Raw genomic sequence first — 16135 nt, 5'->3', positions numbered from 1 at the left:
GTTCTGTGCCACCCGGGGGTGCCTTGAGATCGCTACATAATGTTAGATGTACAAACATGACTCCCAAGATGGACCCAACAATTTCAAATAAGAATCTATATATTCTGACCTGTGGTGGTCTTTTTGGGCTCTTGGCAACAGAAATATTGCTGTATTATTTTTTCCATAGTAAAAAATGCATGAAAATTCTTAAGAGCTGGCATTTTCTGAGGGGTGCCTTGACTCTAAAAAGGTTGAGACACTGCAGTAGAGGAAGGTGCAGTAGATGCCACCTGCAGATTGCAAGATAAAAGTAGCATTTTACTTGCCTTAGTACTGCCACCTAACATTGATTTATGGAAGGATAAGAATATTCAAAAAATATGTACAGCAGGGATTGCCACCACTGGGGAAGAAATCCTGCCTTATCTGAACATCAAAAAGCAACTCACAAAGACACTCTCATGGGCCCAGAGGAACAGACTTCCACCTTCAGCTTCCTCTGCAAAATGATGTGTATTTTCTACCTATGGGGACTTTACCATTTTTAATTACCCCTGAGCCTGACAAAGGGTGCATGTGCCCGAAACCTTGCAGAAAAAGATAATTTTTTTGCAATTTCTTAGTTGGTCTGACAGAAGGCATCATTTGTGAACCAAGAGTTAGTTCTAGAGTTTTGCATTTCTTTTTGTCTCAAACCAACACTGCTACCAAATACATCCCTAGATCAGAGGTTAGCAACCTTTCCGCCACCTCCTTCCCCCCACATCCCCCAAACTTTGCACCTGGCTCCCTACTGCTGACCATAGCCATAAATCTCCTCCTCAAGCAGCCTAAGTTTAACATCACTGCAGATACCTGTTCTTTTGGAAGCAAGGGTAAGAGCAGGCATGAAAACAGCAGGGAGGGCTACAGAGAACAGTGCCATAGCGGGCACAGGTAGCTCAGCACAACTTCATGCCACCTGATTTCCATTCCTGCTGCAGGCTGGATTCAACCTCTTTGTGGGCTAAATCTAGCCCGTGGGATGCTGGTTGCCTCCCCCTGGTATATGTTACTGCTTTGAGCTTCTACAGCACCACTGACATTACACAAGGGGAAAGGGGCTTCAACTGAGCTCTAGAAACACTGCCCTGTGGGAGACTCCATCCTGAGAGGGACTGAGGGTATAATCTGCTGCCCCAACCCCTTAGTCCAGGAACTCTGCTGCTTCCCGGGGGCCCGCATCTGGGACATTGCAGAGAAGATCCCTAAGCTCCTCCAGCCCACAGACTACTATCCCATGCTCCTTATTCATGTGGGCACCAATCACAGGGCTCAGAGTGCTCCCAGCTAGGTCATGAGGCACTACAGGGATTTGGGAGTGGGGCTAAAGGGTCTGGGGGCACAGGTGGTGTTTTCTTTGATCCTCCCAGTCTTGGGATATGGTCTGAGGAGGGAGAAGAGGATCCACATAGTTAACCAAAGACTACGGTGCTGGTGTCATCGGGAAGACCACAGCCCGCTCTTTGTCAAGAGAGGCAGCGAGCTGCTGGGAAGAGATGGCCTCCACCTCTCTACCCTGGGGAGGAGGCTCTTCTCAGCCAGGCTGGCTGACCTGCTCCACCGGGCTTTAAACTAAGCCTGCTGGGGGATGGGGGGACTACCGCTACCGAGCAACCCTTGCAAAGCCAGCAGGGCAAGGCACTTAAGGGAGCCCACACCTGCCCCAGCCCTGGTACAATCTGTGGGCAAGGCAAGAGCCCCCAAGGGGACACTTGCCTGCCTGTACACTAATGCCAGGAGCTTGGGGAATAAGCAGGAGGAACTCGTCCTACTTAATGCAAATAATTACGACGTCATAGGGATAGCGGAGACCTGGTGGGACTCCACCCATGACTGGACTGTGGGTATAGACGGCTATACCTTGTACAGGAGGGATCAAGTAGATGAAAGGGGCAGGGGTGTAGCTGTCTATGTTAAGGAAAGCTATGCGTCCCTGCAAGCTGATGTTGGGGACCAGAGTGGATTGGAGACCCTCTGGGTTAAAATCTGTGGGGAACACGGCACAGGGGACACAAGGGTGGGAGTCTACTACAGACCTCCCACTCAAAGTCCTGAGCTTGACCAGGAGTTTGCCCAGGAACTGGCTGAGGCCACATGCTCCAGGACCATGGTTGTCATGGGTGACTTCAATTACCCGGACATCTCGTGGGAGGATCACTCAGCAAAATCGGAGCAGTCGTAAATCTTCCAATTGTGCATGGATGACCTCTACCTGACTCAAGAAGTCTACAGGCCAATGAGAGGTAAGCACTGCTCGAGCTGGTACTGGCTACTGGGGATGACCTAATCAGCGACCTAGTGATTGATGGGAAGCTGGGTGACAGCGACCACAATTACCTTCACCATCCACCGTAAAGCTGGCAAGTCAGTCAGCAACACTGAAGTCCTTGACTTCAGGAAATCTGACTTTGACAAGCTCAGGAGGCTTGTCAGTGAGGTCTTAAGGGACCACGACCCCAGGGGGAGGGGAGTTCAGGAAGAGTGGTGGCTCCTCAAAGGAGCGATCCTCAATGCACAAGCTAAGTCTATTCCATCTCAGAGGAAAGGCACAGCAGCCCCCCTGACTCTCCAGGGATCTAGCACACCTCCTGAGGCTAAAAAGAAAGGCCCACAAAGGATGGAGGATGGGATTCACCTCCAAGGAGGAATATTCTGCACTGGTCCGGTCCTGCAGGGAGCAAACCAGGAAAGCCAAGGCAACTGAACTCCAACTAGCTTCCAGCACCAAGAACAACGAAAAGTCCTTTTTCAGATATGTGGGGACCCAGAGGAAAAGCAAGGGCAACACTGTACCCCGATAAACCAGACGGAACATCTGACAACTGACGCCCAGGAAAAAGCCAACCTATTAAATGGGTACTTTGTGTTGGTCTTTCATCAGTCCCATGGGACACCTATACCTGCTACGGGACAGGGAGATCCAGGTGAGGGAGATCCCCTGCCCTCCATTAATGCTGACCTCTATGAAATGCTGACCTTGAGAGGCTGGATACCTTCAAGTCAGCCAGCCTTGACAATCTACACCCCAAGGTACTCAAGGAGCTGGCGAGCATCATAGCCCAGCCTCTGGCACGGATCTTTGAACACTCCTGGCGCTCTGGTGTAGTGCCCAAAGACTGAAAGAAGTCCAATGTGGTGCCTATCTTCAAGAAAGGGAGGAAAGTGGATCCAGCTAACTATCAGCCTGACTTCTATCCCAGGGAAGGTCTTAGAAAAGTTTATTAAAGAGGCCATCCTTAATGGACTGGCAGATGCCAACATCCTGAGGGATAACCAGCACAGGTTTGTTGCAGGTAGGTCTTGCTTGACCAATCTCATTACCTTCTACAACCAAGTGACCCATCACCTGGACAAGGGAGAAGAGATAGATGTCATATAGCTTGACTTCAAAAAAGCCTTTGATCTGGTATCCCATGATCACCTCTTGGCGAAACTGGCCAATTGTGGCCTTGGGTCCATTGTGATCTGCTAGCTGGAGAACTGGCTCCATGGTCAGACCCAGAGGGTGGTAATTGACAGACCCAGAGGGTGGTCAATCGTCATGGTGTCCTGTGACTAGTGGGGTCCCCCAAGGATCTGTCCTTGGACCCATATTATTCAACATCTTCATTAATGATGTGGACATTGGAGTCAGAAGCGGACTGGCCAAGTTCGCCGATGACACCAAACTTTGGGGCAAAGCATCTACACCAGAAGACAGGCGGGTGATCCAGGCTGACCTGGATAGGCTCAGTAAATGGACGGATGATAACCTGATGGTGTCTAACACCAAAAAATGCAAGGTTCTCCACCTTGGGAGGAAAAACCTGCAGCATCCTTATAGGCTCAGCAGTGCTACGCTGGCTAGCACTACGGAAGAAAGGGACTTGGGGGTCGTCATTGACCACAAGATGAACATGAGCCATCAATGTGATGCTGTGGCTAGTAAAGCAACCAAAATGCTGGCTTGCATCCATAGATGCTTCTCAAGCAAATCACAGGACCCCTTGTACTCGGCCTTGGTGAGGCCACAGCTGGAGTACAAGTTTTGGGCTCCACAATTCAAAAAGGACATGGAGAAGCTTGAGAGAGTGCAGAGAAGAGCCATGTGCATGATCAGGTCAGGAAAACAGACCTTACGACGACAGGCTGAGAGCCATGGGGCTCTTTAGCCTGGAAAAGTGCAGGCTCGGGGCGATCTGATGGCCACCTATAAGTTTATCGTGGTGACCACCAGTATCTGGGGGAACATTTATTCACCAGAGCGCCCAAGGGATGACGAGGTCAAATGGTTATAAACTGCTGCAAGACCTTTTCAGGCTGGACATAAGGAATAATTTCTTTACTGTCCGAGCCCCCAAGGTCTGGAACAGCCTGCCATCGGAGGTGGTTCAAGCACCTACATTGAACACCTTCAAGAGCAAACTGGATGCTTATCTTGTTGGGATCCTATGACCCCAGCTGACTTCCTGCCCTTTGGCTGGACTCAATGATCTTCCGAGGTCCCTTCCAGCCCTAATGTCTATGAAATCTATGAAATAGATTCTTGTTTTGAGGAAGGAAGGAAAATGTACAGCTTCATTCCAACAGTGTAACTGTCTTTTATAGCCCATGATTTTTAGTCTAGGAGCCTCATTCATGTGTGATAGGTGATAGAGGCATGCAAAGGAGTTCTTGAATTGGCAAAACAGACTGCTCTGTGGGTTTGCATTATTTCAGTAATGTGCATAAAAACTCAGGAGCACGCAACCTTGGGCTTCTCCATTCTTGTTTTATAACACGATCTGAATTCAGGCCCTTAATATTTGGCCTATAGCCAGGCTGCCCTGTCCTCTGTCCCTTACCCTATCCAAGATTCACCTGGCTTGGCTGGGCTACTACTTGCATATAACACTACCTCACTGGCAGTGAAACTGGTGATTCCAGAGCTGGCTGTCTTTGGAATTGATACTTCAATCAAAGCTGAAGTATAATGTTAAGTGTATGCTCACTGATAGTCTCTAGTAGGTGGGACTGAAGTACTGTGATTATTAGACTTCTGGGGGCATTTTAGGCAAGAAAGGAAAGAAACTTAATTTTGGTGCTCAACTGACCAATCTGGAGCAATCAGGTTTTGCTTAGGCTTCTCCAAGACTTTAAAGTGGGTATGGGATTTGCTGTGTCCTGTCTTATGCCATTCTGTAACATTACTATGTGCTTCCCTGAAAGGTGACTGTTTCAGGGGCATGTGAAACAGCCAATATATCTCCTCCCCATCTACTTGACAAGTATACCAGGAGAGTTAAAGTGTGTAAACAATCTGAGGTTCCCAGTCCAAATCTTTGCTTTTTATTTATCATTGTACATACACTCTTATCTTAAAAGGCATACAGAGCTCTTGGGTTTTCTGTTCTTAAAACCAGTTCCTGTTGGGATGTTTCTTTCATGATACCATTACTGGGTTTGCTCCTACCAGGTGAGGTGCACTCAAGTCAACTGAACTAGAAAGCATGCAGCACCTCTCAGGATTGGATGCATTAAGTTATAATAATTCCCCACAAAGAGGAAATTAAATGATGAAGAGAGAGGAGGAGCTATACAAAAAAAGGAACTACTGAGTAAAATGTAAGAGTTGTTAACTGTTAACAGCATGGAATAAAGCAGTGGGGGCCAACCTTTGACAGGAGTGCCACAAATTAGCCCTACACCATCCCAAAGTGCCATTCTGATCGCTTTCCCCTGCCTGACCTGCTGTTCTTTCTGCTCCCTACCTGATCTGCTGCTCTGTCTCCTCCTCTCAGATCTGGTGTATGCCCTGTGCTGCCAAGCTGCAGTGTTGCTAAACAGAAGGCCCAAAGCCTGTTTCTGAGTGACCATAGCATGACCCTTTGGAGATGTGACAACTAACTTAGCAATGAAAGGAAGCCATCAAACAAACACAATTAAACGAGGCACAAATCCTGAAAGGCTACAAGGGAGGGCCACACATTAAGTAATCCAAATACAGTATATCATAGCTTTATCTTAAAACAGAAGTACAGAATGATGCAACTAAATGTATCAGATGTTACTTTGCTATAATAGATATATTTTTAACATAATGATGTTTAGCTAATCTGCAAAAACAAAACAGCCTTGTCAGAGAAGACATAAACTAAGGTAAAAAAACAAATAAAAACAGGCCAGCATCGAGCAACACTCCACAATGGGGAAGGAAAGGAGATAAGAAACCCTCCTTCTTTCTTTCTCAAAGATATAAATCCTGACACCTTCTAAGTCCACAAGAGATCTAGAGGTTCAGTCCTGTTCCAAAAGTTTCAGTGAAGCAAAGAAACTTAAATTAAAACCAATCCGAGATCATTTGTTAGAATTGGCCAACTATAAATATTGGGCATAGACTAGGAAACTTGCAGAACTCAGCAAAGTTGAGACCAGCTGCCAATCTGTGCCACCCTTCTCCCACCCCTCCAGTCTCCCCAGCTGATATAGGTGAGATCTATATTGTGCTGTTGCAGGTAGCAAGATAGATTTCAGATAAATGTTTGTTTTCATGTTTTAAAGTGGAAGCAAATAAAAGGTTGGGCTGTAGACCTGTTTCTGTAATCTACCCACAAGGGTACCTGTAATCTGGGTAACATCTGTTCCACTTACGGTATGCGTGCTACAGGTTGGTCATCCCTAGAGTAAAAGAACATGAAACATGTTAACGGAAGGAAGTAACAGAACCAGAAAGGTGAATACTAAAATAAGGTCCTAGGGAGAAGGGGGGGTGGTTGAGGGAATATAAAACAAAAGAAACCAAAAGAAAAAAAAGTAAGGTGCTTTTTATTATTTTATGTATTTGATAACATTTACTGTCCAAGGTTACTTTAGTACACAGGTAAACCAATTGAAGGCAGGAGGCTGCTATACATGGCATTGCATGCATATGATAGCCTATACACTGCTTTCTCAAGTCCCGGTTACTGTGCATAGCTTCTTCCAAATGAGCTACTCCACCTTAGGTACTCAATTGCCTTTCAGCATCTTGCAGATTCAGCTGTTAGTGCAACTATGATCTTATCTCGTCCCTTCTTTGTCCAACATTCCCTCCATTTAATCTTCTGCTCCCCTTCTGTGCAGACCAATCTTCCAGCTCACCCTTTCCTTCGCATCTTTCATAAAATCTGCAAATCATGACCCTGGCTGTCAAACCATCTGCACTGCCTTCAATGCACTTTTTAGGGCTAGGGGGAACTACAAAGCAAAGATTTCTCAAGTATTACTTTCCACTAGGTATTCTACTGTGCCTGTCTTCATACTGCAAGCTCTGCATGGCAGGGTCAAACACACCTGTAACTATTAACCAAGTGACTTCCCACTTTCTGTATAGGATGATATAGATTTACAGATAAACATGTAAAAGCTCTCACTCTACTCATGTCTAGCTCCATGACAGCTTCTTTGCCCCCAGTCCTCTCCCATTTAGTTTTACTGCTCACCACAAAGTTTTCTTATTCCTATTGAGGTACCTAAAATCAAGATCTTTTCTCATATGTGTTATTAAAGCAACTAAAGGGAACTTGTTCACTGACCACTGCCTGAGGCAAGCATAGAGTGATTTATATCAGGGGTATTCAACCCCCTCTGACCACAGGACGATGTCATCCCCCTGGGCCCAAGAAGCTGGCAGTGGAGGGGAGTGGTAGCAACTAACTGCAGCTCAATGTGCATTTCCAATTGCCAACAAAATCAAGGCCTGCCATTTTCTATATTTTGCAGTAGCTTTGTAGTACTTTTAAGTGGGAATGTAGGATAAAAATCAAACTGCTTTCCATTTCTAACGCAAGATTGCCTGTCCCTGTTGGACTCCCTTTATTAACCATCCAGAGACAATTCTACTGAGATATTGAATGGAAAGCACCATCTCAGTTCTCTGATAGCTGAACTGTACAGAGCACCTTATCTAAACATTACTCAAGGGGAGATCTGTTAACATGTAACAAATGAATGAGTCATTATGGCACAGGTAAGATTTGAATAGATTTATAAGTCTTTAATGAGGATGAACATGAAACTCTCTTAGGCAATCTCTTCAATCCATGCCTTCCAGAACAGTATTCCAAACCCCATGTTTTTGCAAGTTCAGCTTTGATATGTAAATAACATTGTACTATTTCCCTTAACAGGACTGTGTAGTGATTGACAACATGCAATTCCCCATCCCATAGATGATCAGTTAAGCTGGGGAAGAAGGGAGTGTGTCCTGAAAGCTCATGTAAAATTTTCTGTTCTAGATACAAATCCCTTTGTTTTGGGTTTAAGCTAGATTCTTCCATTCTCACATGCGTCCTCAGGACTTGCTCAGCAGTACTGACAATCTGACGCATACTCTCTGAAGGCAAACTCAAGCCACCTATCTTTTTTATGCATAACAGAGAACCGCAGTTTAGGATTTCATGATCCAACTCAAAAAGAGAAGCAAAGCAAGCTTCGCATTTTTTAAGAGCTGCTAACTTCTCAGCAACAAAGCCAGCAGTGCCAGTGATGCTTTCTTCATACAGCGACAGATCTAGCAACACATTGCTCAGTGGGGAATACAAGGAAACAAGGCCAGCAGAGTACATGTAATCCATTGATGTACTCTCCGTCCTACCCAGATTCAGTTGAGAAAGTGTCTTGTGAAGTGTTAAGTTTTTCCTGCGAAGAAGAGAAGCATCTAAAGTGCTTGTATCACCTACTAAGTTATTCTCCTGGGATCCTCGCCTCAAACTATCCCTGGTCAGCAGCTGACGATAAGCAGCCTGGAACATGGTGCATGTAGGATTGCTACCTGCACATGCTTGCTTGAGAGTCCCAAGGAACTGTTCCAGGTGGTCTAGGCTGAATGCATGAGTTAGGAGGCAGCAGAATGCTGTGCTCTCTGGCAATATGTAGTTGACATAAAGCCATTTTAAGCTTTCAGCATTAAGCAGGAAGCCCAGAAATCCTAATTTCCGTTTGCTTTTCAGAACACATCTCCCTGTAGCATCAGTTAATGTGACAAAGATGCTCTTGGCCTCAGTTAAGAGGCAGTTGATCTTGGCATAATTTTTGGGTGACAAAGGCCCTTTCAATCCTTTCCCATAAGGGCTCCTGACATGAAAAATGTCAGAGAGACTGCTCACCAAGTGCACGAGTCTGATGGTACCTTTACAATTCTGAAATGAAGACAGGCCAGACAGCTGGAGCCACTGCAGTGCGCTCGCAACACCATCACTGAACAGCTGTGCAGCATAGTTCACCTTCAAGTAACAGCTCTCCCTGTTTGTGAGTGAGCCCAACAAGCAGCTGCTGCTGGTGCGTAATAATCTCTTCTCCTGCAGAGCTGCTAGGTCCACTATATGCTGCCAGTGGGCTGTTTCACAGGTGTGCTCTATCCTGTGAAAGCACTGAAATGCATTCCTTATTAGCTGCAGCAGGTGGCAAGTGTCAAAGAAGTAAGCGATCTGATGAGTGGAGCTGTGAGGGTGCTGAAAAGTGCACCGCATATTGTCAACATCCATGCGCACACCCAGTGCCTTTGCTGTTTCCATGCCATGAGCACTGGCAGCAGAAGTCACAGAGAGAACCACAATACCGATATTGCTCAGCTTGTTGATAGCCTGATGCAGCAGCTGAGCTAGCATATGGCCAGTGGCTCCATTTACAAAGAAATAACCCAAAGGAGCTGTCCAGCGACCAAGAACCCCTACTGCCATTAAGACTATAGCTTCAGAGGCCTGCGGTGCTTCATCAGCATCTAGTACTCCTACTCCCAGATCCATAAACCCAGTCAAATGTTGAATCCTGGGGTCCCAATCCAACTGTTTCCTGAGAGCCAAACCATCTACTAGCAGGGAACAGTATTGATAGGCCTGTTCACCCTTCTCCACTTTTTCCTGCAGGCGAGAAAAGATGCTATTGCTGAAGCCTGGATTAGCATCATCACTAGACAACCAACTGGAAGAGAAAAGGAGGAAATAATTAGGAATGATACTTTAAAGGAGATAGAGACAACAGGTTTTATGACTTGGTAAAGTGTTAAACAGAACAGATATTCAATGCAAATTAATACTCAGAAACCGCATATAAGGCACTGAAACCCAAAAGAATGAGATGTTCAACTACTGTCCTGAAGACCAGTTTTCATACTTTGCTGTTCCTGCCTGAAACCCTGGCCAGTCCTTTCTTCACAATACTCTCTTTGCTATTTTCAGGGCTTGTCTACACACTAACTGCAAGGCAGCTTACTCCACTTTGCAAGTGTACTATGTGTCCCTGCACTGAGTTAGCACAGAGTATCTAGCATGCTATAAATTCATGCACTATTACTGCACTTAACTTCCCCCTCTAAACAAGCCCTGTTTCATGCATTTGCAGTCTAGCTCTTTCTTACTTTATGGAAACCTAGAAACCTAGTATGGTAGCGAGAATGAAGACTCACATTGTTAAACTGGAAGGATGAGGCAAGGGAAAAGTCTTTCTTAGATAATCGTAGGCTTTACTGCTGTAGATGTGGAGTGTGCAGGCGAACTGCCGCATTTCTGCGGAGTATTTTGCCATCTGTCTCCAGCTAGGCAATCCCCATGGCAAATCTGTTTTTAGAAATAAAAAGCACCTTGGTAAGAGGCATGAAGAGTAGATTGGAAGAAAAGCACAACTGCACTGGCATGAGATGTGGGATAAGAATGAGCTGTGATTGACAAGACACAGCTCTAAATCCTAGTGGCACCATTTATTTGAGTACATTTGTTGTGAAAAAGCAACATTCAGGTTTGCTAATGCATTCTCTCTCCCTGCAAGGAGGACACAACCCAAGAAATTGCACCTGTGATATCCTTGTTGGGCTGTCCTCTTCTGTGGGTGGCCAATGACTACTGTCTTGACTTGTTTCCTTTTCAGACTTTGCACTCCTTGGCATGTTGCCTGTCTCTCTGTATATGCACAGTATGGAGCGCATGGTTGGTCCAGCCTCTCAAGTTGCTGGAGAGAGCTGTTGAGATGCTCCTGCCTTTGGGATCTACAGATGCAAAGTGCTTATAGAACTAATTGGGGTTTGTGGTCCAAGTGAGCCCCTCAATTCACTGTGACCACAACAGGAGTCAAAGGATCTCAGTACCTTGCATGATCAGGCTAACAGCATAATGCCATAGCAGGTGATCTGAAAGATTGTAATGGGCCCTTCTCATGCCATATGATTCAAAAACAGCTGCTCACCCCAGGTGCAGAAAGAGCAATCAGAACCTGAAACACAGAAACTGTGGGACCCTGGGCCATGGTTGGCAGGCCTGATGGGGAAGTGATTAGTCAGATGAGCCGGGGTGAAGGGGAGCATGGTTATAGGTTTTATAAGGCATCCTTGCTGAGGTCTCAGTCTGGCTTTGACCAGCCAGGGAGGAGGCGCTCCAGACCACAGAGGCCAAAGGAAGCTCAGCAATGCTTTGCACTGAAGTGAAGTCATAAGTTTACTCTTTACTACTGTGTAAGGCTGGAGGACCAAAAGCAGTTCTGAGGGGGTTTTGAAGCCACAGGGAGTGCCTGGGGAGTCTCTGCTACTGTGTGGGGAGTGGAGATGGGGTCAGACTGCAAACTAGGGACCAGGGCCTACAGTCCACAGGACTGGGTAGGCAGGCCCAGAGACCAGGAGGGCAGACAGTGAGAGAGAACCTGAAGCTCAAAGGACTATATAGGTGGGCCCAGGAAAGCCCTTGGGTCATAGGAAGAGGACTTGAATCCTACAAGGCTGAGGAAGGCCTGAACCTAACCCAGGCAAATGCAGAAGACAAGGAAAGACCAATCGTTTGGTGATCAGAGCGGAACAGACTCCCAATGTCTAAATGGTTTCTGGGACTCGTGGTCCAGGTGAGTCCATCAATTCACCATAACTGCAACAGGAGTCAAAGGAGGTCAGCACCCTGCAGGATCAGGCTGACAGCAAGTTACCTGAGCAACTGATTTAAGAGATCTACAAAAAAAGGAGAGATTTTCTCCAAAGCCTCTGCTTATGGCAGTTGTTCACAGATTAGCAGAACCAAGGTGCCCCAATGGGGTCAGTCCAGTTCTGACTCGGTTATACACTGGGTAAAAAGTACTCTAATGCAGTCCCTTTCCTGAAAAGCCTATAAGAAAACCCTTCACAGTACCTGAAAATTGGGCTTTCAGCAAATTTGCAGCTTCTTCAGAGAGCAGCTGCTTCTCTGCCAGCTCACTGATGACATTGATTACATTTCCTTTTTGGTGTGGGAGGCACCTTTGTGTTGCAAGGCATTTTCTTGTGGGTGACTGTAATATTTCTTTCATCTCTGTCTGTTGCTCAGCAGCTGTCACACCCTTTAAACTGTAGTTGTGGTCTTCGGTAATGGCCTCCTTATCAGGGACATGGGTTAACAGCGGCTGCTTTAATGCTTTCTTAGATGTTCTGTTTCTAGGGCGTGTACTTGGAGATTCCTGAAGGAAAAAAGAAAAAAAGGATCTGGAGGCTACTACAGAGGTAAGATAATCCAAACAGGCACATGGTTACAGTTAACTAACAATGCAGCCCAAGTTTTTGGTCTTGTAACTAATCTTTGATTAACTGGATCTCTCTCCAATGTATGGGGAACACGGGATAGTGTACAAGGTATTCTGCCATAAGAAGAGTATTATTATTTTGAAGAAAACACAACATAGGACAAAAGATGCTGTCAGGTCTCTAGAATCTAAACTACACGGAAAGACAGAGAAATGGTCTCACTGTCATTGTTATAAAAAGAGCCTTGCCAAATGAAAAGCAAAGCTATGGTAGGCAGTGGAAAACTGTTCAAATGTGAGGAGAAATAAGAAGCTTGGAGACATTATCTGAAATTTGGGCGGGGGGAAGATGTATTTAGGAAAAATAAAGGTAAAATAAAGTCTATTATATAAAAATAGGTGTGACAGATGAGCAGAAAGATGCAATCGGATACATTTAAAAGACCAGCTTTGGTAGCCTTACAGTTTCATGAAAATAGCAGTTAACATTTAAATTTAGTGATAAAATAGTGTCAGTTTGTAAGCTGGTTATAGTCAGTCAATAACTAATTAACAGAAATACATCTGACATGAATTGGAGAAAGAGAGCTATTATTCATCAGCTCATATTATAACAATTGGATAAAACAGTGCATCATACAACACTTTTGGCAAATAAGGTCTTCACACTGAGGACTTCACACCTCCCAACACTGTTGTGAGGTGCTTTTTTAAAATTCTACATAGCAAACAAATTTGGGCATTCATTTTTGGAAAGAAATGCAACCTCCCCCTCCATATTTTCCTAATTTTGGTTTATTTTTCAAAAGTGTCTGACAGGAAACCACCTACAGAGATTTAAATTTGTGCTGCTGTGGCTTTACCCGAGTTGCAAAACATTTGTTGTCATTTTATCTTTTATTTTTCAAGTTTCTATGCCTTTTCAAGCATGGCAATTTTCTTAACAATTCTTTTCAGCTACCTTGTATTGAAAAAGAGAAGGCACAGCTCCTTTCCGTAATTTTCTTCTCATGCCATATGATTCAAAGTCTGTTTCTGCAAAATGTTTGGAACACAAGATGGCTCCAGGCCCTGGAATCCAAACCTTTTTGCTTTTAGGGTCTGCTCGATTAACAGCATGGATCCATTTATTACGCTGTATGGCATCAATGGGAAACCTGCAACAAAAGTAGCAGAGCTGTCTTATAACTGTACCTCCATCAGAGCCAAATTCTGCCCCTACATTGGTGTAAAACCCATGTGATTCCATTGAGTCCAAGATAGCCTTCTAAATGTACAAAGGTGTGTGAAACGGAAAGAGTCCTTCATATACCAACATTTGGGTTTTAGCAAGTTACAACTTGACTGTCCTAAAGTCCCTTAACTAGGGAACAGGTCAGAGTATTCCTAATATCACTTTCACTCTGAAGAACTGAGGTTTGGCATACTGAAATGGCACTGGATTGGTCTCTAACAAAAAGTAATTTTGTTGGAGAAAGATAAAGACAAAATCTGCTGAAATATTGTGTAGTCTTTTTTGACTGAAGAGTCCTTTCCTCCCTGTCCGCAAAATCCATTATTTTCTGGGTAATATCTTCTACTGGGCCAACAGCACGGTTGAGATAAAGTAAGGATGGTATTAGAAATTCAGCTCAACACTTACTGAGGCCAGTTAAAGCACAGGAAAATGCAGATTCAAGCAGGTTAGTACCTAAGGGCTCCTATACACATGCAGGGAGCAGACTCGATTGAATCTGCTAGAATATGGTAATTACCATGCTCCAGCATCCTCACACTGAAAAACAGCAACAGAGTGCTTTGAACTAAAGCTCATCGGAGCGAGCTTTAATTTAAAGTGCCCTGCCACCATTTTTTCAGAGCAGGGATGCTGAGACATGAGATGCTCCAGGCACTTTCAATCAGCCCAGCTCTTGGAGCTGTCTTAATTAAAACGCTGCCCCTCCCCATCTATAAATGCCCTAAGTGCCTTCACAGTTTTGCAGAATTGCTCCCTTTTGGGTGAGGGTTATGGTGCTAACTTCAGTATGGACTGACTTTAATCTCCAATGATTTGCAATCTTTGCCAGTGAATATGTGACTACTTATGCAAGCTTTTCAAGCAACACATTCAAGGACCTAAAGAAGGTCTTGCATTGGAAAGCTTGCCTACGTCTTCCCCCTGCAGCTGGTCTAATAAGAGAGCTCACCCACAACAAGCCTTGCCTCTTGAGCTTTGAAATTTCTCAAAATAAAACTAGCACATTATTAAGTCTAAAACTAACCAAAGGAAGTTCATTTTCATGCAGTGTGTCAGCCAAGCATGGAACTCCCAGGCACCAGATGTTGTGGAAGCTGCCTGTTTAGCCAGATTCAAAACATGGAAGAGACACATTCTTGGAGGGAAGGGGCATCAGTAGCTATTGAGTACAGGAAACAGGGGCACAGCCTCTGAATCAGAATTTCCTAGAATGTAAATGCTGGAGTCTGCAAGTGAGAGAAGAACAGTGGGAAACCACCGGTTATGTTCAAGTCACACTCTCTTTCAGCATCTGCTCTCTGCCATTGGGACAGAGGGCCAGATAGTCTGACTTAGGTGCATCTGGCCCCATGAATGTGTGTCCCTGGAGGCTGGCTGTGTACAGCAACTGCCCACAGGTAGCAGCAAGCAGGGAACTCCCACAGATGGCCACGGGGGTGTCAACAGCAGGAGTGGGAGTGGGGGAAGGGATAAATGCCAACCAACATTTGGCAACTATCTACAGAGGTTGCCAGCAGCATCAGCAGTAGCCAACAACGATCAGCAACCACACGCAGACACCACCAGCAGTGCTGGTGGCAGGGGGAGGAGGCAGCGGTGGTGAGTAGCTACTGCCTACAGGTGCCACCAGCACTGCTTTTCTCTGGGGGTGCACCTGTGTGTACCCCTACATGTCACCAATGTCTAGCCCAGTTCTGTATGATCTTACACACATAGATTTGTATACATATATATGTGTACATCTATATATACACGTATGCAGGCACACGCATATGTACACACAAATATGGACATATCTGTATGCATACATACACACATACAGCTGCGTGTGCACATATATGTACATCTATAGGACCTGTGCAGAGGCCATGTCAAGGCAGTAGGCGCCCGTTCCATGCAGCGGGGCTCAGCGCGGGCTCCCCGGCGCTTCCTGGTCCCCCGCAAATCTCGAGCTCTCGGAGTCACGCGACCCGCTGACGGGACAGGACCGCGTCGCACCGCACTCACTGGTGGAAGGAGATGCCCCGCTCCCGGCTCCGCCCGTTGTCCCGCGCACTGCAGCCCAGAGCGGAGCAGCTGCGGGTCATTGCACACGGGCGCAGCGCTACACGCTGACCCCCGCAGAAGCACCACCTTCGCTCATAGGAGCCAATCATCTGATTGGCTAATGCCGCTCCTATGCCGCTTTTCATTGGCTCTCTCTTCCTTTACGTCTTGCTATGAAAGGGAACTTTTCATTGGCTGCGGATTCCACCCCGCCTTCACGTGGCGGAGCGGAAGAAGGAAGTGGGGTGGGAGGGGGAAATGAAGGAGGGGCCTTGAACCCAATCAACTGCGGCGGAAGCGGAGGGGTCAGCCAATGAGTAGCAGGAACGCGCGAAGCCAATGGGACCGGGGCTCTGTCCG

At 45.9% G+C, this 16135-nt stretch overlaps 1 protein-coding gene across 3 annotated transcripts; it reads right to left on the bottom strand.

Annotated features, from left to right (window-relative positions):
- Positions 1 to 5410: 5410 nt before the first annotated feature.
- On the bottom strand, positions 5411 to 15877 carry THAP9 (THAP domain containing 9). Of its 3 annotated transcripts, XM_090036951.1 has the most exons (6): positions 15737 to 15842; positions 14754 to 14955; positions 13454 to 13649; positions 12126 to 12429; positions 10427 to 10577; positions 5411 to 9942 (listed from the first exon to the last, which is right to left on the bottom strand). In XM_090036951.1, the coding sequence occupies exons 2-6, from the start codon at positions 14861 to 14863 to the stop codon at positions 7980 to 7982; spliced, it is 2724 nt and encodes a 907-aa protein (XP_089893077.1). In that variant the 5' UTR covers positions 14864 to 14955; positions 15737 to 15842; the 3' UTR covers positions 5411 to 7979. The 3 variants fall into 3 exon arrangements, with proteins under 3 accessions (XP_089893077.1, XP_089893076.1, XP_089893078.1); XM_090036950.1 differs by lacking the exon at positions 14754 to 14955 and having other exon boundaries at positions 15737 to 15877; XM_090036952.1 differs by lacking the exons at positions 14754 to 14955; positions 15737 to 15842 and adding an exon at positions 15585 to 15727.
- Between the last annotated feature and the right edge of the window lie 258 nt (positions 15878 to 16135).

The sequence above is a fragment of the Crocodylus siamensis genome, chromosome 2, assembly GCF_052110815.1.
Source record: "Crocodylus siamensis isolate JL-2025a chromosome 2, ASM5211081v1, whole genome shotgun sequence".
Taxonomy (NCBI): domain Eukaryota; kingdom Metazoa; phylum Chordata; order Crocodylia; family Crocodylidae; genus Crocodylus; species Crocodylus siamensis.
Note: the sequence above shows the minus strand (reverse complement) of the source record. Positions and strands in the feature narration are given on the sequence as shown.